At 44.0% G+C, this 21,043-nt stretch overlaps 1 protein-coding gene across 9 annotated transcripts in view; it reads left to right on the top strand.

Annotated features, from left to right (window-relative positions):
- The window catches only part of LOC143841024 (uncharacterized), a 182,623-nt gene that overhangs the window by 113,739 nt on the left and 47,841 nt on the right, over positions 1–21,043 (top strand). For 7 of the 9 annotated variants that reach the window (XR_013232531.1, XM_077344610.1, XM_077344613.1 and 4 more), the window contains 2 exons: positions 3,255–3,402; positions 6,010–6,174. Coding sequence is in view for 8 of the 9 variants with exons in the window: in XM_077344610.1 (XP_077200725.1) it covers positions 3,321–3,402; positions 6,010–6,174 (247 nt within the window). In the remaining variant the exon portion in view is untranslated. The remainder of the gene's footprint in view (positions 1–3,254; positions 3,403–6,009; positions 6,175–21,043) is intronic. The other 2 variants (XM_077344608.1, XM_077344609.1) reach the window with 1 other exon arrangement.

The raw sequence follows: 21,043 nt of genomic DNA on the forward strand, positions 1-21,043 counted from the left end.
GGCCAAGCCCTATGAAGATAGGTTGAGGGACTTGGGAATGTTCAACCAAGAGAAAAGGAGGTTGAGAGGGGACATGATAGCCCTCTTTGAGTATTTGAAAGGTTGTCACTTAGAGGAGGGCAGGATGCTGTTTCCGTTGGTTGCAGAGGAAAGGACGCGCAGTAATGGGTTTAAACTACAACTACAACGATATAGGCTAGATATCAGGAAAGAAAAATTCACAGTCCAGTGGAATAGGCTGCCTAAGGAGGTGGTGAGCTCCCCCTCACTGGCAGTCTTCAAACAAAGGTTGGATACACGCTTTTCTTGGATGCTTTAGGATGCGTTGAGCAGGGGGTTGGACTAGATGGCCTGTATGGCCCCTTCCAACTCTATGATTCTATGATTCTAAACGTCAAATGTAGGCCTTTTGAACAGAGTCAGTTTACACATTCAGCTCATAGTAATCAGGTGGAGAAGTCACACACAAGTCAATCATCCCACAAAATGGTACTTTTCATATGATGTCAGACATGACTCAGTGATTGCACAGGGGATACCTTTACCTTTTTAATGACCATATATGGCTATATCAATCTGCCCCCAATGGCCAATGATGGGCACTCTCATGTTGGGCCATTCTGAGGGTATCTCAGTGGTCAGAATATATATAATATAAATGCAGCTTATGAATTCAATGCATATGCCAATAAAGGTCTTCTGATTGTGAATTCAACAACAAGAGGATTACTTTAATGTAAAAATGTAAAAGGACCTAAATCTTGAGATCCCCCTTTCAAATCACCTCTCCTAAGGGCTTTGGGTAAGGGTATTTTTTCAGTTGTATTGGCAGCCATAAGTATCTGGCATGCAGATGTTTTACAGAAAAACATCTGCTATGAGTGAACTGCCTCCCTCCGCTCTCTTCTTCTGATATGTAAATTAGGGAGAATAATAAGCTGGGTTGGTTTCCAGATTTCCATTTAGCAAGTGAAGCAGTTCACTGATGGGTGAATAATACAGCATCCTTTGCCTTTCAGAGCTCACCAGACCTCAAAACAGTTATGAATGCTTATGAAGCATCTTAGGCAAGAAATTTGTTCAGATGCCTTTTAAGTTCTTGAAACACTGAAATTTTATATGCAGGTTTAATCAGTTCTCATGCTCTGATGTTATTGGTGAATTCTAGGCAGGGCAATCGTTACCTTGATAAATTGGTGGCAACTGCAGGTCTGTGAGATCACAGCAGTAAAACTACAGGGTAGAAGAACTGACAGACCCACACATATTGTCCATGGAAACCCCCCTACAGATAGCAATAGCACAACTGCTTACTGAGATCCCCACATAAACCACTCATGGTTAGCATCAATCCATGTGCAGCAACACCAGGACCGATTCCACACAAGAAATTTGCCTCTGGACAGCCTCTCATTTTAGGGGTTTAGTTCTGCTTCCATATGACGTAAGCAGCAACCCAGAGCTCTCCAGTGGGTGGTGCGAATTTTCATCAGATTTGTTTCATGATGAGTGAAATCGCCAAAAACCAATTTCCCACTTCTTGCTATGCTGCAAACCAGGGCACAAACAGGGGCAAGCCTGTCTGGAGGGAGAAATGCATGGCAGCCTCAGTAGCGTTTTCCACCCTCGCACCCACCCTCTCCTCTCCATTTCCTGCTTGAAATTTTTTTAAAATAATATGATCCGCATTGCTGTGGGACGGCAAAGGGACATGCACTCAGTTCAAATAAAATGTATTCTTCCGTGTACTTGATAATATTGGGACTGGGCAGCTAAAACACATTCCTATTTTATTTTCTGGTGGTGAGGTGTAAACGGGGAAAGGGGATGTGTGTGATCCAGCAGACCTCTCCCTATTAGCTTGGAATCTGTGCTCTTTGTTTTAAATCTTTATCATGAACACACAATATCTGGGGTCCAGTTATCATGGCCAGCCTATCACAAATCTACCCATACATAAGGAGAGATCATTATACAATGAATTTCGAAAAGAGATCTGAGGAAATGTTTTATTGTTGGGGTGTGATCCCAAAGCAATGCGGAAGTAGACGTTTTTTAAAATAAATGTTTTACTGTTGTGGCATTTCCCCATAGCAATGTGGAAGTGTATGTATGTATGTATGTATGTATGTATGTATGTATGTATGTATGTATGTATGTATGTATGTATGTATGTATGTATGTATAAATTAATTTCAGGACTTGGGGGAGAGGAAGTTTGAGTCCCCAAAACAACCGCTATGAAGGGATTGGTGGCTTGTGATGATTGAAGGAGCGGGGGGAGAAGTGTGGGTTGTCCACACTTCCTGCTTTCCTGCTGCCTTGTTAGGAGGCAAAAAACCAATAAAGCAGCAGGATAACATGGGAGGAGTCTCCCAACAGGAAGTGTGCAAATGTGCAGTTTCCTATTGCGTTTTTGCAAGCATGCGTTTTACGCCTCATGCGGAATTGGTTCAAATGTCCCCATCTATCTGTCGATTACGTTTTTAGGCCATCCTGCATCCAAGGAACTCATCATGCATACACTATTCTGTGTTTATCCTTGCAACAATACTGTGAGGTAGTTTATATTGAGAGATAGTGAATGGTCCAAAGTCACTCAGCAAGATTCATGGTTAAATAGCATTTGAACATGGCTCCTCTAGTCTTGCAGCCTCTTATATCAGAATGGCTCTCCCATGCCAGCAGTCTGCCTATTACATGCTCAAAATACTTAACCGGGCAGAAAGAAATCATCTTTTGTCTCCCAGTACAGAACAAGAGCCTCTTATGGCGCAGAGTGGTAAGGCAGCCGTCTGAAAGCTCTGCCCATGAGGCTGGGAGTTCAATCCCAGCAGCCGGCTCAAGGTTGACTCAGCCTTCTGTCCTTCCGAGGTCGGTAAAATAAGTACCCAGCTTGCTGGGGGGTAAACGGTAATGACTGGGGAAGGCACTGGCAAACTACCCCGTATTGAGTCTGCCATGAAAACGCTAGAGGGCATCACCCCAAGGGTCAGGCGTGAAACACCTCCAGTGGTTCAAGGAGTGCACACAGGCATACCTGATATGTCTTTCCAGGTACCATAATGCACCAAAACTCCCAGGAAAAGAGGCTGCTTCAGCCCGGTGGACCATGTAAGTTGGATGTCCTTCATGGTCACCTTCCTGCCAGGCCTGGCTTTGCTAACTGACGCTACAGGATGCTTAACCTCTGTGGTCACTGGGCTGGAGTGGCCTCCTTCCCTACTGACAACACCTCTCCCACCCCTCCCTAGGCTCCTGGTTGACCCCAGCTGCTGTACTGCCACTGCAGTCCATGGCCACCGCTCTGATGTGGCTATATGGCTTGCCACACTTGTCTTCTCTGCCTCAGCTGCCAGCCTTCCCTCCTTTGCCAGCCTCTTCTCCTCCACCAGCTCTTGGGTGAGTACCTATTGGAAGGTCCAAGTGTTGGGGTAATGGGGGGGGGGGGGTGAGCACCCAGCTCTGACCCCAAACAGGCTGTTCACTTTTCCAGCTTTTCCAGCTTTTCCAGCTTTTCCAGCTTTTCCAGCTTTTCCAGCTTTTCCAGCTTTCTTGTACAAAAAAGAAAGAAAACCAAAACCACTGAGCAGCAGGGACAGCTCCTACCTACTCAGCTAATGTTGTATCTTTCTGCTCTGGTCATGAAATGGCCTGAACCCCATGAACTGTCTTCAAAGTTCATGAAGCGCAAACAGCACAAAATTCATCACAAATTTTGCTTTCGGCTTGGATCATACCTATCTCTAGTCATAATAATGGTCTGGAAAGTCTGCTTCCTATTAACCTTTTTATCCCAGCCTGATGGGTTCTAGTGAACGCAAAAGCTTGCGGAAATTTGAGATTCTTTGAGTAGTAAACAGGAGGGTACAAAAAAAAGTCTCTTCATTATATTATTTTGCCTCACTTTTCAGCCTAAAGTTGACTTCCAAAGAGGCTTACACCAATTGCATTCATGCCCTTACCTCTTTCCCCCTTTTTCCTTCTCATAGCCCCATTATGCATGGGCCGGAATGCCCGCGGTGGCGGTGACGGGGCTTCAGGAAAAATTCCTGATTATGCTTGTTGCCACTATCTGAGGCCGGGCCCGACCCAGGCCCTCGGAAGACCCACGTTAACGAAACACGGATTCTTCTGGAGGCCTGGGTCTCCCGAGGGCTCAGGTGAGGGTGATATTGGGCTAGCCCTGTGCATAATTGGAGGAGTCTGGCTTTCAACTTTCAGCCCGGCTCCTCCCCTGACCTATGGTGTCTCTGTGGAGCTGACAGGGGCATCCCCCCGTCCCCACCATGGTGGGAAATCAGCATGCTGCTCCCCACCATCGTGCAGTGGGGTTCCCATGCCCCTGATCCCAGCCATTGCCGCTCCTGGTGCTTCCGGCCCCGCGTTGCATGTGTGGGGCCATTATACCAGGACAGCCAGCGTGCCCCATGGGAGCTCTGCCCCCATGCATACACAAGGGACAGCAGGGCTTTGTGTCCCACCACAATGGCACAGCGGCAGCCTGATGTAGCTGCTGCCGTGCATAATGGGCCATACAGAGCTTGGTTGAACATGGGCTGATCTGCTGTGCTACTCGAATGCTACAACACCTTTGCCAATGGAAGTCTGTTTACCTGAACAAACCAGCATTCTACCCCCCTCCCCCAACCCAAATTAGAATCCCAGCCTGTGGGCACTTGACCAGACTAGAAACTGCTCACCATGAAGACATCTGAGTACAGTTATTGCATCAACAAAATACAATAAAAGTTTGTTTGGTGAAGAGTAGATCCAGGTATGATGAAAGGATGCCTTTCTGCGTTCTCCCCCCCCCCCCCAGGAATGATAAGAAAGGGGAAAAGGAGGACTTATCAACTGGGCCTGGATTCTGGCATGATGAAAGGATGCCCAGTTATCTCTGTTTCTCATGACCCATGAATGGCAACATACTACACAATTAAAATATACAAATCAAAATTACCCTGTTGAGCATCAGGGACCAACTCTAACTCCAGCATACTGTAACATGACACTAGGCAGACTATTAAAATAAGTATTACAGCAGACTTTCCTTTTCATTAAGACCTCACCTCTACCCTTTCTATCAGAATACAAGATAAATAGTCAAATGTCAAAGGAGACAACTCTCGGGGGGCAAACCAAATGGACAATCTGCTCCAGCTGAAGAACCTTGTTTACTCTGCATGTAGGACATGTTCTGATTAGCTGAACAATTCCCCACAAACCAAGAATGTTAGCAATGCATTCCCCAGTTGTGGCTTACATAGACATTTGTTACCTTATATAATTCTTTTTTCCACATATGTATAAGCAACAGAGCATCGGTCTTAACGTTATATATCCAGGCCTCTTTCCCCACCTTAGATAACGGGGATATATGTTTGCGTGTGTAATTTAATTGAAGTCTGAATACCCACTGGAATGCTCCAAGCTAGCATTACTGTAGAGATCATAATGAAAAACATTAATTCTGTGGACCAGTCTGTGGTATTCTCAGGCATTCCAGTCCAGCTCTCTAGTGGCTGCTAATTCTTAACCACAATCCCATCTTCAACTCTCTGCTACTCAAGTTAAAAATGTCAGGAATTGTGGGTCAGAAGGGACATGTGGCTGGACTGAGCAGCTGAAATGCAAAACAACCGTCATTCAAGAGATATAGTATGGAACCATATGGGGTTCTATCTGTGACATTTTAAAAAGGGTATGTTTTATAAATGCTATATATTTCATCCTTTGTATTTCCTTTAAAATGTTTTCCCTACTAAATAAAGGTGCAGTGGCTGAGACGGAGGCACCATTGACAAGTATTGTTATCTGTAAGGCTTCTCAGAACTGCTTTTGCCATTGTACAATGTCTACTTAAGTGTAAAAGGAAAAGGGATAATTCATTGACTGTATGTTCCCTGAATTCATCATGTAAAAATTAATTGCTGTCACTGTTTCAATAAACACAAGGCCAGTTTGAAGGTATTGCATGTATTATAAAGTCACTTTTTTTTGCTCTAGGTCTTGAGCTTTACAGCTGCATGATGACTAAGTTCAGCTACAGAACTCAAGAAAACTCTTCTCCACAAGTGAATCTCTGTGTTGAGTGGAATCTTGAATTTTTGACTGCTCGTGGACATGTTAAAGGCACAGGAGTTCTACTAGGAAAACACAGCAAGTCTAAAGGTCATTTTTTAAAACTTTACTTGTTTGTATAACTTAATGTACATTTACAGGCCTTCCTTTGTGAAATCATACAGATAACTCCACATTATTCTGATCTTCTTGGATAACTCATCTGCTCTGGGCTCCTTTCAGTCTCACTTGAGGCCAGACTATGGGACAGAGATGATCCTGGTGGCTCTAGTTGATCACCTCTGACTGATGTAGACAAAAGCCATGCCTCATTTGCTCCTACAGCCTTTGATACGGTCAACCATGCCATCTTGTTGAAACCGTTGGAGGCAAGAATAGGATTGTCTCAACTCAGATTGTCATTGGAGACCAGGTATCATCAGTGTGGGGTTCAAGAGGGCGCTGTCCTATTCTCCATGATATTCAGCCTCTATGAAAATCCTTTAGGATTAATATAATCTAGCATTAAATTTAAATCTTTGAAAGTGAAAAACTCTCCACTCAAAGAATTCATTTCAGAACAGTGGTTTTGTATAATGAACAGACTGTTGCAATAGGTTCTTGAGGTACACAATTAACATATTTCTGGAGGCTATTTTAGTCACTATGAATTTGGGGCTCCTGCAAAATGTGCTTTTTTTCCAGTCAGAAAGTGACATCATTACAACTATATTGGTAGCGTTAGCTTGAGTCTATCATTCATTTCACTTCAATATAACAAAAGAGAGCTTTGTCATCATAATTCTAAAATTATGATTTTTCTCTTGAAGTTGCAAAGCTGAAGGTTTTAGGAGGGAACGTGAATTTGTTGATATGGTTATGACTAAATGCCAGCACACACTATCTTATAATCACTGTAATAAAAATTATTGTTCAGCATTAAAAGACCCCACTATATATTGTTTCCTTGTTTTAACTGTCATTTCTGGGAAAGCTGAGATAATCCAAAATTGCTGGTTTTCATATGTCATACACATACCAATGGTCTCTTTTGGAAAGCTGTTATCTATGCGGTTTCCAGCAACATATTAATTTATGTAGTAAGAGATTCCTTCACGTTCCCTATCACTTGTTTTCCAATATTTTGCAGAGTCAGAAATACCCCCTTGATTTCTAGAAAAATATTAAGATAAAAAAGGAGGACTAAATTATTTTTTAAAAAAGAAAAGGATAAGTGCTTAGATGTCATGAAAACACCCATGAGATCTCAGCTATTGTTCTGGATTTGGTCAGGCAATCTCAAACAACTTCATCAAGGCCCTCAGCAAATGAGAGAGAAAGTAGGGAAAGATGGAACTAAAATCAGCCAGGTGGGATGTGGGGAAAACGGAAAAGCTAGCATCAGGGATGGCTGTGCTTTTATTATTGTTGTTATTATTTCGAACTGTCACAGTCAGATATTTGACTGGTGAATGGTGTTCTGAAATTTGAAGATCCAGCCAAGTTCTTGGGAACTGTAGATGTATCGTTGCAGGATTCATGCTGTTCCTAGGAACACTGTCATATGGAGCTGAGCTGGTGTTTTTTGTTCAATATCCAAAATGTCCAGGTAGTTCTTAAGACTTAGAATCATAGAATTATGGAGCTGGAAGGAACCTCCAGGGTCATCTAGTCGAACCCCCTGCACAATGCAGGAAACTTACAACTATCTGCCTACCCACAGTGACCCCAATTCCATGTTCAAATGATCCTTCCCCCAACTGGAATTTCTGGCTGATCTGACTTGGAGGAAACTCACCTCCTGACCTCAAAGTGGTGATCAGCATTTCCTTAAGCATGCAAGAAAGGGCCACAAGAACCAAGCACTTCTAGGCACAGCTCTAAGGGCTCCAGGACAACTGGTTCAGTGTAACCTTCTCCCAACACTCTAACTCTATTTGTATATCTTGGTATTTCATGGTCTTCATGAAACTTAGGGATATATATATATATATATATATATACATATATACATATATATATATACACATATATAAGTAAAGGTAAAGGTATCCCCTGTGCAAGCACCGAGTCATGTCTGACCTTTGGGGTGACGCCCCCCAGTGTTTTCATGGCAGACTCAATATGGGGTGGTTTGCCAGTGCCTTCCCCAGTCATTACCGTTTACCCCCCAGCAAGCTGGGTACTCATTTTACCGACCTCGGAAGGATGGAAGGCTGAGTCAACCTTGAGCCGGCTGCTGGAATTGAACTCCCAGCCTCATGGGCAAAGCTTTCAGACAGCTGCCTTACCACTCTGCGCCACAAGAGGCTCTTTACACATATATACATATATATACATATACATACATACATACATACATATACTGGGCATGATCCTATCCCATGGTTAGTGCCATGCTCACTTGTTAAAATATAAGGATGTGGCCAATTCATTGCCAAAAGTGGATGTGCCGGTATCTTTATTGAGGTGCTGAGGCTGACAACAGGTCCCCCCTCAGACATCCTCTCCATGGCCTGAACCAATCTGTCCTCTTTAAGGGCCTTAGCTAAATTCAGTTCCTGTTATATTGTTTAAGATCACTGAAATTGTGTTATTTAGATTATTGTTGTTGTTGTATTTGTTTATGTTATATATTAATTCGTTTCATGTATCCCCCATGTTGCATGTAAACCGCCCTGAGCCATATGGAAGGGTGGTATAGAAATCAAATAAATATAAATATAAATATAAATATAAATATAAATATAAATATAAATATAAATATAAATATAAATATAAATATAAATATAAATATAAATATAAATATAAATATAAATATAAATATAAATATAAATATAAATATAAATATAAATATACATACATACATAACCCATCTTGTAGTGCTGTGCATTTGCTGAAACGTTCCCATGTAACCATAATGCCTATGCTGATGTTTTTCCTTTGATTTCCCTCCTGCTTTGATCCTTGCATTTTAACACTGCATAGTCTCCCCGCTGTGATACAATGTTGCTGAGTTCCTGTAAACATCTTATCGGCTAGCCCGAGGCGCCGGCCTGACCAAGGCTGTGCTAACTTCAACACCTTGGCAGGAAGCCGGGGATGGCACCTGTGTGAGGGGGTTCGCCCCTCCCTTGGGAACGCTTGGGTTTAGGCGGGAGAAATGTATTGATAACTGCTTACTGTCCTGGTATTGAACAGTCTTGACTTTGAATGTTATAGTGACCAGATCTACTGCCAATTAAAGCATTCTTTTCATAGAAGTTTGTTTGTTATATCCCTAGCGCTAGCAGGGGGAGGGGGGAAATAGCAAAGAGAGAAGGAGGTAAAAATGAAGAAAGTGATTAAGATAGAGAGAGCTTGGCATTGGGAAGAGGAAGGGGAGGAGTTGTCCAGTCTGTAAGGACATGAGGTTGAATATGTGCGTTGGATGGGGGGGGTTGTGGTGGCCTGGTGACAAATGAACCCGTGGATGTAGGTAGATGGGTGTCAAGAACCTGTGGTTTGGAATGTTAGTTGAGAGTGGGAGAGGAATGACCTTTGGGAATTGTGGCACAGTAGTTATAGATGAGCTTTCCAGAACCATGTTTTCAGATATGGGAAGGGAAAATCAGACTGGAGCCTATTCTTTGGGGAAGATTACATGGCAAACAATTCCTCCCAGTTCTGTGGCCCTGCTTCTTCTGTCTCCATTTTTTTACTGTTCCATTTTTTTTACTGCTATTATAATATTACTAGAAATTAAGCCCACTGTTGTGCAAATACAGCGGGCGCTAGCTGGGGCACTGAGGTTTAAAGGGGCGGCTTACCGGCTGGGTGAGCTCCTCAAGAGGAACGGAGCACGGTCGTCAGGTGGCATGGGAAGACGATGAAATTGGAGCCTTGTGTCGGCAGGGCCGGGCGGCGGCGCCCCCCTGCCTGTGGCCGTCCATCCATGGGGGCGAGGCCGGGTGGTGGTCCCCAGGAGGCGTGAAGGAAGGCTGGGCGCTGTGGGGGGAGGGTTGAGAGGGCGAGGGGGATGAGGGCAGCCATGTGCCGGAATCGGCGCAGGCATGTTAGAGCTGCGGGGCGGGGTAGCGGGTGGCAATGGCGGACATACACTAGGCATGTGCGGACCTCCGAGCATGTGTGGTTTAGTGAAGGTTTGTGGCGGTGGCTGGGCAGGTCGCACTGGGGCTGTGCGCAGCCGCATTTGGCAGTGAACGGGCCGGGCCACGAAGGGATAGAGACCAGCAAGGGTAAGCAGGGTCGTTGGAGCGTTCGTGCGGGCGGGGTGGCTGTTCGTAGCGGGCTGGTGTGGGACGGGAGGGACTGGGGGCAGCGTGGGTTGGGCCGGCGAGAGCGAAGCGTGCAATCGGCCAAGGGAGGGTCCGGGCAGGGTGAATGGAGGGTGGGTCGGGGGGGTCGGCGACGCGTGCGGATGGATGTCTGGGTGTGTTCGGAGGATGGTAAGTGTGAGGGAGTGGGGTGGTGGTGGTGGGGTTTCGGGGTGGGCAAACGTCCTGGCAGCATCGTCGCAGTGCAGGGCAGCGTTGGGCGATGAGGCGGCATGGCAGTGGCTGGCAGGCGGCCGTGGTCGGTGGTGGCATGCGGAGGGGGAAGGTCTTGATGGGGAGCAGGTCGTTGGGGAGGCCCCGCGTCGGCGGCGGCGCTCATTTTGCGGCTGGGCTTCCCGAAGGCAAGGGCGATGCTTCTCCGCCGGGAAAGGTGCAGGGCCGCCGCATCTTTGACGTGGCAACCCTCCTCCTTTCCTGGCAGTGAAGCATCTGGGCGTGCAGTCCAGGGCGGGCCAAGTGGCCAATAGGTAGGCGCGCACCTCCCTATTGGCCTCTTGGCCCCCGAGTGGCACTCAGAGGGGCCCAATCAGGAGCCGCTTTGCGGCTCCTGATTGGTCCCCTCCGAGTTTTTATCCTGGACTGGTCCCGCCCTAACTCCTCCCCAGGAGCCCCTAGCCTTTTATTTAATCCGCTCCACAAGATGTGTCCACATGCTTGATCATACCACTACTGAGGTTTCTCAAAGACTGAAGAATATTTCAGGGGTTTCTCAATGAAAAAAAAAAACAGAAAGGCTGATGTAGGCAAAAGCAACGTGAACTGAGCTGTAACAAGACTCATTGAAAAAGCTGGTAGGATACAACCTATCAGAACTCCTGATCCAAAATTATGCATGGTCTGATACACAGGAGAGAAACAACAAGCTTCCCACAGAAATTAAAAGTTGCCAACATTTTCTTCCCCTTCCAGTTCCATTAACAAACAGATATATAGATTCTATATGATTGTATAGATTCTAGCAGGTAATGGTTATTTCCATGCTATGAAAAGCTTCACTTGCTGGTTTTTGGAATGTCAAGCTGGCTTTAAAGGTACCGAAAAGGGCCAAGCTATTTTTTGGTCAGTTGGTAACTGCACAGACACTTGGAAAGCATCCTGGCCCATCTACTGGCAAAACACAGTCGTAGTCAGCCCACACCTTATTAGGCACTGTCAGTGTATCCTGTATCTGTGACCTTTCTCCTCAGGAAAAAAAGAGGGAAGAGAGCAAGTGAGAGACGCAGCAGAGGCAGGTTTAGTTACTCCAGCTAGGATTTGTGGTGGGAAATTCCATAGCTCCAATCAGATCATTCTGGACTAGGAACCTCTCAGTGAGAAATGCTAATGTGGGCTTTTGTTCTTCCTTTTTTTGAGTGCTGACATGGCCAAATCCTTTGTGCTACAAAACTTGATTAATTACTGATAGGCCTTGATTAATGGACTGAAGGGTAGGTAAGGGGAAAGGCTCTGTGAAGCTGCATTGTTGCCAGTGAGTGCAATGTGATTATGCAGAATTATGCCCGATCCAAACCTTTGTTTCTTAGCTCTCAGCCTTTGTATTGCAGATGGCCTGAAACTTGTTTTCAGGGTCTTATGTGATTGGCAGAGAAAACTTAGGCTCAGCACCAAATCAGAAAGGAAAAGAGACCAGCCCATAAAATAGATGCTTGATGGGGAGCATTGGAAGGCTTATAATACAGGTGGAATGTAACAGTGCAGTGCAGGATAATGACATTATAACATTATATCAACAGTAAGAAGAGGGGCACTTGTAAACTGCTTCCATAAATGCAAACTGAAGATTAACCGTAATAATACAGACCAAAAAACTTATGGTAGAAAGAATACAAAGACTTGCACTAAGCTGTTACACCCTTCAAGTCCATTGATTTAAATGCATTTCAAAGTGTGCATGTCTATTGAGGATTGCACTGTAAATCTGGGAAATTGTGAAAGATGACTTCTAGATCAAAATTTCAAAGGAAGTGACTATAAACAGCTGGACTGTCCTTGGGCTATGGGCTACCTGAAGTGTGCGAAATGCAGCAGGTTGAGGTGGAGTCCACCCCCACCACTTACTCCAATGCTTGGCATAAACCCAGGGGAATGCTAGTATTCCCAACAGCAGTGATAACAACCAGCTATCCTTACCTTGTTGCACTGGTCATGGGCTAGATCTATCCACTGGGGCTATAATGTTCTGAAAAAGAGGGACATTCTAATATTCTGAACTATGCTGAATGTTGACTGATTAGACTTGGCAGTACAATATCAATCTCCTTGGTTGCTCACCTGGATACAAATGGGTGCCATTTATCAATTTATCATGTCAATAACTCTGGGAAACAAGGTAGATTAAGAAATTTCAAATTTAGGGATAATTTCATTTTCATAATTATTTATGCATTTATTATAATTGAGGATATGTCTAAATCTTAGCATTACCCCATCTGCAGATATATTCAGAGATTAGAGCAGGCCTTCAAATCTTTGATAATATTTGATAGTAAAGAACAGTGGAAAGGCTCTTTCCAGAGCTATTTTGACCTCCACATCTACCCTTGTCTACCTCTCCCTTGGAGGACAGACTCATTGTAACTAAGAGCAGCAGCAATTACCAGGGTACTTATGCAATTCAACTTGATGACACAGGAAGTCCCTTCAACTCTATGATTCTATGTGCAGCATTGGCTATGACTTGAAGCTGCATAATTTGCCTGGGATCAGGGGCAGGCTCCATACAACTAATGCAACATTGCTTTGCTCAGTTGTGGCCACCATACTAGTAATCTAAGCATCATTGCTACCACACATCTTTTGAAAATAGTGGGACAGAAGGAGGGAGAAAGAAAGGAGTGCTGCAAGAAGTGCTGCAAGAAGAGGGCAAGCTGGAGTTGGAGATAACAAAAAGAGGAAGCATAAGTGGCTGGAGAGAAGGGAAATGGAAAGATTGTAGGAAGTGTCAGAAGTTAAATCAAAGGGGCTAGCTCCTTGCTAATACCTAAGGCACATCAAAGGAGAGCCATCCACAGAAAAGACAGGAATGTCTGTGATGATGACCCTGTTCTTTCCTCTCCCTCAGAGATAATATTCGCCCTTCGTTTTTCTTTCCCTTTATTGACTGAACCACCCTAGTAACATGTTTTCTTTGATGAAGAACTCTGGCTGTCCCACCCTGTCACTATATGATATTTTGGCTGGTGGTTCAGCCCAGGAACATGAGGAAAAGATCAGGAACCTGCTTTAACTTAAACAACTTAAATGTATCTTGTACCATGTTTAACCATGGGGGCCTTTTCAGTCCTGCCCCCCACTTGGTGGAATGAGCTCCCCAAAGAGATCAAGGCCCTGCCTGAACTTCCACAATTCTGCAGGGCCTGCAAAAGGGAGCTCTTCCACCAGGCATTCGCTTGAAGCCGACTGACTTGGAACATCTACAGGTCCCCTCCCCCCCCCCCAGACTGAGAGGTCAAACCTACCGAGGGTTTGTGTTATTGAAATACTGTTCTAGCAGAGATTGTTATTTGTTATATTTTTATTGTTATATTGATATTGTTCCATGTAAATGTTCTATATGTTTTATGTAAACTGCCCAGAGCTGTAGGGAACGGTGGTATAAAATTAATTAATTAATTAATTAATTAATAACAAAAAATTAACATAGAGGGGAAAGGCCACGTGAAATTAGAGGTTGAGTTTCTGTGGTAAAGCCACAGGGTTTTTGCCACTGGAGAATATAATTTTAATGGGGGTTAATAATAATATGTATAATATGTGAGGTTTTATTATTATCTAACCTACTTCAAGACGCCTTTGCTGATAATGGTGGGTAATAAATCTAATAATAATAATAATAATACATGCTAATAGTTCTAGCAGGAGAGATAATGTGTGGGTCAAGCTCTGTCCCTTCTTCAAGAAGGGAACAGAGATTTGGTGGAAGTAAATGCTAGGAAGACTCCAGGATGAAATTTCTTGATACTTTAGGAAAAGTGTCTCTGACCCGGCCTGACCTGGTCAGAGGGTGAGGAAAAGAGAGGTGAGTGGTACAGTAAGGATGAAGTCTCTTTTGTGTGGAATCCATCAGGCAAACATAACTCTTAACTGAGGTTTGGAGGAGACAGCCATGAACGATGTGCTCACCTGGACAGCTGCAGGAAGCTTCATGATAAACTCTGTAGAGAGCAGCAACTTCTTAAGACAAAGAGCCTGTCCTATATTTTAACATCTGATAGATACGGCATTAATAGAGAGAGGGACAGAAGAATTGCATTTTACCTGTTTCATTTGAATCCCTTGTTCAATCTGGTGTTGTTTTAAAAGAATGCTTGTGAATATTTCCTTTTAAAAAATACTTCATAACTTTTGATGCTGGTGGTGGCTCTCTGTACCACACAGGCCTCCATTGTCTTTGACATGCTATTTTATGAGGCGTGTCAAGGGGAAGGGAAGGCAGTTGGCAGGCAGCTATTACTACAGGGGTCTCAAGGCAGCAAACTGTCCCTGGGATATCCCAGGTACTGGGCAGCAGGGGTCAGAGAGGCAAGGCCTCAGATAAGGGGAAGAAAGTTGAGAATCCTGATTCTCCCAGTAGGCACTTCCATACAAAGGTCACATGGGGCTGAAGAGAAAGAGAGAAAGCCTCTTCAGATATTTGTAAAACCTTAGAGAGCAGGCTTGCAACCCGAGCAGACCCATTTCACTATACAAGGAACTGGTAGGATCCTAAGAATGTGAAGTTCCCACTCCCACAATTGTTACACAGTTTCAAGGCTAGATGAGCAGTTTCTTATTCTCATAAATTTCAGCAATAATATAGGGTAACTGTGTTAGTAGACTTCAGAGGTTTATTTATTTGTGACCTTTTTAGCCCTTCTTTTCCCTGAAAAATGTTAAATAACAGTTGAGCAAGTGACTACTAATCTAGCCCAGGAACTTAGCAATATCATGGAGGTAGATTTCCAATTGTTTACCTTCACCTAGCAAATCCTAACTTGTACAATATCAAACAAAGAACATACTTTGGTATTCTTGGTTTTTAATGAGACAAGAATGGCTTGATGCCTAATCTGAACAATTACAAAGACTACCCTGGCAGACCAAGAAACAATATACCGGCTTTCCTCATAGCTGTGGTCTGGTCTATTGAGATGATTAATTAGACATAAACAAGTAACCAAGAATTTCCAGTCAGAATCTGCCGTGTCTTCATGGGGATACTGTTCTTCATAGAAGCAATCAAATGTGATTCCTAATTTGTTAGCTCACCCTCTGTGCCTGCTTTTGTCTTTATTTACAACTGAACAGAGGAGATCTGCCTTGAGTTTAGTCACTAGTGCAGCTGAACTACAGCTACCTTCTAGAATAGAAATGTAACAGTTTATGAAAGTTGATCCCTTTTAGGAGCTGCTGTTGTGTTGGCCCTGGTTTTTTGTTTAAGACCTTGAGATTTATAGAGGCAAAGTAGTCATGGAATGTAGCAGGCAATTCTTCATTGGCTTGAATGGTTCAAACACTTCCATGCCCAAAGCTTACTGGAATCTGGGGCATCTTTCCCTGCTATAATCAACCAATCATAACTAGGGATCAGCTCAAAAGCTAACATTCATGATAAATTTTGGCCAGTTCATGATTCACAAAGTGAAGTTCATGGCAGGTCAGCTGGCATGAACTTCCTATGAACTTTCCAGCTGTTTATGGCAGTTCGTGAATAGATACATTTCCAAACAGATTGTCTTTGCTCAGTCTAAATGTTTACAAAACTTCAAAGCAATGGGGGATGGAACTTGGAAGGCATATAAAGGAGCATCTGGTGGAGGTCCCCCATGACAGGGGTAGTCAACCTGTTGTCATCCAGATGTTCATGGACTACAATTCCCATGAGCCCCTGCCAGCAGGGGTTCATGGGAATTGTAGTCCATGAACATCTGGAGGACAACAGATTGACTACCCTTGCCCTATGACACTGATGCCTCTAGCTTGCACAGGTTCCATTCAATACACTCCTAAACCTGCACCTGTCAAAATGACTGCCTGTTATTTCCTCGGAAAGCACTTTCCAGGGAAATCCTTGTTTGGGGGCGTGTAACTTGGATCTTGTAAATCCTCATCAAACCTGGAATGAAGATAGAGGAAAGTCATCTGGAGACCACCTGTGGGTTTGGTGTCTCTAGGACACTAGGGAGCTGTTCTACCAGGTCACAAACCTCACAAACTGAACTGGTTCATCTAGCTCCTGAATTGCATGATAGTTTGTGGTTTGCGAACTGGGAACACTGCAAACCATGAACTGAACTGCATTTTCTTGGTTTGTGCCCATCCCTCACTATCACGTATACCACAGGACCTTTGGACTGAAAAATTACATATTTTAGAGGCTTCTCTGTGTGTAAAGTGCCATCAATTTGTATTCAACTTATGGCAATCCCAGCAGAGGGATTTCAAGGTAAGTGAGAAGCAGATGTTTGCCATCACCCTCCTCTTCTGCAAAGTTGCCACATTCCATTGGCATGGACAACACTGGGAAGCTGATGATATATTAAGGAATAGCCGAGCAGATGGCCCAGATCAGCAGTGACATGTCATAAACTAGCTGTGCAAACAAGCTCCACAGATATACATTCCAAGTTTTTCAGCAATATTTTAGCTGCTTTCCCATGAAAGATGGCATCTGCAATTATGACTATGAATATTATAATTAAGTGGAATGATGAGAGAAAAAGGGAGCATGCAAGAATATTTAATAGTCTAATCTTACTATTAATTTTTGTTTATGATGATTAATTTTCTAAACTTATTTTGTTTCTAGCTTCAAATTATTTGAAGTTCATAAACAAATAAAGATTAGCATTCCAAGCCTCTTTTCCATCGCCTTCTTTGTTAACAAACCAGGCACTTTCATCAGAGAGATATTATTGCTAAATAAGGCAAAAAGCTTGTCCTCGCCATGATTTAGGGGGAAATACATTGTTGCTGCTGTTGCTGCTGTTAGCACTAGTGTGTAGCTGTACCACAACCCAGAAGTGCCCCTAAAATAAAGACAGATTATGGATGAAAGAGTGAAAGGCAGAGCAAAGGGAGAGGGATCCTGAGTTAAACAAAAGGACATCGTTATATTAAAGTAATTAACAGATGATGAGGATGCTAGAATAATGAAACTGTTAACTTATCAGGTAGCTAAGTAATTCTGCCAGGAGGTCTTTGGGAACATTCCTGCTGGAAAAACTTAACCATGAGGCCTGTTCGTTCTTATCCAAGGCCACTGAACGGTCAGTATATAAGAAGGCTGCATAATATATTTTTTTCAACTTAGGGATCTTACCGAAGTCAAGATGCATATTTATATTCATACTAGGGGCAAAGCCCATTGTATCCAGGAATTCAATGGGTCCTAGAACTTGGTAGTGGGAAGAGGAAGAGCTGTCCAGTCTGTAAGGGCATGGGGTTGAATGTGTGTGTTGTGTGTGTGTGGGGGGGGGGTTGTGGTGGCGTGGTGACAAATGAGGGCGTGGGTGTGGAGAGATGGGTGTCTAGAATCTTTGGTTTCGAATGTTCGTTGAGTGTGAGAGAGGACTGACCTTTGGGAATTGTGGCATAGTGGTTACAGATGAGCTTTCTAGAGCCCTGTCTTCAGATATGTGAAGGAAAAATCAGACTGGAGACTCTTCTTAGGGGGAGATTACATGGCAACCAGTTCCTCCCAGTTCTGTGTTCAATGTCATTTCCCTTCTTGTGTGAATTAGGCCACAGACACCGAAATGTCCCCCTGCCCTAATCCACATGGGGAAGTCACAGTACACAGGGGTCCACCCTGCTCCTTCTGTCTCCGTTTTTTTTACTGTTGATATAATGGTATGTGCCCACATGCTTCTTTCAAGAAGGAGAGCTGGATTTTTGCACCCTGCTGTTTACTACCCAAAGTCTCAAAGCAGTTTACAAACACCTTTTCCCTTTGTCTCTCCACCTGTTAGGGCTGTGGGGCTGTGAGAGGTCTGAGAGAACTGGGAATGGGCCGCAGTGACCTAGCAGGCCTAAGGTGTCTCAAAGAAGTTTCCAATCACCTTCCCTTCCTCTCCCCATAGCAGATGCTCCATGAGGGAGGTGGGGTAGAGAGCTTCACTTGTAAGCTGGCAATCCTAAGAGGAGGTCTCGCTGTGCACAATAATCTTGACCTTAGTCAGGTTTATGCACACCTAGGTAGTGTGGAATTCCAGAATATGAACCTAAACTAATCTGGCAACCTTACCTCCTTTCTGCAATGTTTTCTAGACCTGAAATAGGTCAGGGGGTGCTAGGTGGCTGTGGGGGTATTATACACTTTTGAAGCCCCAGTTCCAGACTTCAAGAAATATGTTCAGACCAGGGACAGCCAACCTCCAGGTAGGTCCTGGAGATCTCCTGGAATTGCTGCTCATCTCCAGATTATAAAGATCAGCTCCCCAGGCAAAAATGGCTGCTTTGGAAGGGTGACTGTATAGCATTGTATCCCACTGAGGTTTAGGGATGCCAGCTTCTCGGTGTGGTCTGAGAATTCCCTAGAAGTACAGCTTATCTCCAGGAAGTTAGGTTGAAGGGAAAGCTCTCTCCCCTCACATGCATCTCTTCAAAAGGAATGTATGTGGCCCCAGATACCCCTTGGTTGCTTGGCTGGTGATGTCTGCCCTTCTGAAGCCTGAGGCCTACTGCTGGCAACTGCAGTCCTTGTTGTTGTCCAGAAGGCCAAGTTGTTGCCTAATAAAAGCAGATCACCTAGTTTCCCCCAAAGTCTCACTGTCTACTTTCCTGTAAAGCTAACTACCCTTGAAATTTTGGGCCACTTCCTGGCAAGTACTGTTTTTTTTTTATTTACCAGCCCAAGCTTGAAAAAAGTCTCTTTAGTTCCCATGTCTCTCCAACCATTTACTTTTTCACTATTTACGGTTTCAGCCTGGAAATATTCCTTATTTAGATCCTGCACTTTCCAGACTCTCAGGACTGATGCTGGTCTGTCTGTCTGCACCCCAGAATACAAACAGATGCTGGTAAGGGCTGGCCATAGCCCATGAGGGACACACCAGCACCACTTCCCCACAACCTCACTCTGCAAGCCTCTACCATCATAGCTAGATCGCTGTTCATCTCTAGATTATAATGATCAGCTATGCAGGCAAAAATGGCTACTTCAAAGGATGGACTCTGAGGCACTGTATGATTTTGAAGTCCCACCTCCAAACCTCCAGGAATATTTCCAGCCCAGGAGTAGCCAACCTCCAGGTGGGTCCTGAAGAGCTCCTGGAATTACAGCTCATCTGCAGAGTATAAAGATCAGCTCCGCAGGCAGAAAGGGGTGCTTTGGGCTTTGGACAGCTCTGCAAAGTGGCATGAGGCCTTCCTGGTTTAAGGAATAAAGGAGGCCACCCCCCGCTCAGGCCACTTACTGTATCCCTATCAGCAGCCAGGGGCAAACTGGCTGTGAACTTGCCAGATTGTCCCTGGCTTTGTGCCTCCCTATTGGTCCAAAGTTCATGGGGGCGGGGCCAGTCCAAAGGAGCTTTGCACCTTCCGAGTGGCCCAAAGATCTGACTGGGCCCACCCACTCTCTGCCCACCTATGCCTTAGCTTTTTATATTATACAGAAAAGATGTTTCAGATTACGTTCATTTTGTTTCCTTATGAGTTTATTCATGTTCTTTATTTTATTTTTTACTTGCATTAGGATTCTTTATTATTAATTTTTGTTCCATTGACTTCTATGAGAAACACGTTTCTGGTTTGTATCCTTCAGAAAGACATTTTCAGGGATTGTGTTACTCACCTAAGGCATCCTCAATAACAGGCGGAAGTATCTTCCATTTTATATGCCATTAGAGCAGAAATGGTTACTGGGTTTAACTTTCTATTTGTTCATTCTATTGGGCTGGAATTGTCAGGGATTCAAGCTCTCATCCATGCCAGATTTCAAACAAAGGATCCATGTTTCTAGGCAATTAAATGTCTCACTTGAAGCCCAGAGAAACATTTGGCAACCCCTGAAGGAAGACAGATGGGCAAAAGTAACAGAATGTGTCTATGTACAGTATCTTACTTAACACAGACAGAAATGTCAGTACTGAATCCTTATACAGGATTAAAACCACCGTCTCCTTTGCAGTATAATAACTGATAGAAATAACAGTACACAGAACTCTACACTCTTTGGTAGTAACAGTAATATAGTCTACTCTACATTTTGAGCACTGTTTGTCACTTATATTGTCTGTGGAGTCAGTGCCAAATTAAACTTGACATGGGTTAGATCCTTGGATTACAATACCACTTTAAAGCAATTGAAAAATGGGCTAAAGTGCTCTTGTCTGCCCCAACCATCTTTCCAAGTGTCAAACCTGCCACAGTTGTGTGGTCCACACTGTCTTTCTCTTTCCTTCTACTTCCAAGGTCATCAATGAATTGAAACAGCATCAATGAGGTACCACAGTACAGGTGATGGTCCCATACAGAAGACTGAGCATTCTTATAATCCAAATTATATAACAGCTATAATCCAAAAGAGTAAAAGCTGTTGTTTTTAAATAAGGGAAACTTGAGAAAGTTGAATGCCTAGAGGATGCTTGGACCAATTTAAAACCCAGGTGTTCCTCCAGTTAGAACGGTACTACCAGGTCTAAAAGGATACCTGTGCAGTTAAT

The sequence above is a fragment of the Paroedura picta genome, chromosome 7, assembly GCF_049243985.1.
Source record: "Paroedura picta isolate Pp20150507F chromosome 7, Ppicta_v3.0, whole genome shotgun sequence".
Taxonomy (NCBI): domain Eukaryota; kingdom Metazoa; phylum Chordata; class Lepidosauria; order Squamata; family Gekkonidae; genus Paroedura; species Paroedura picta.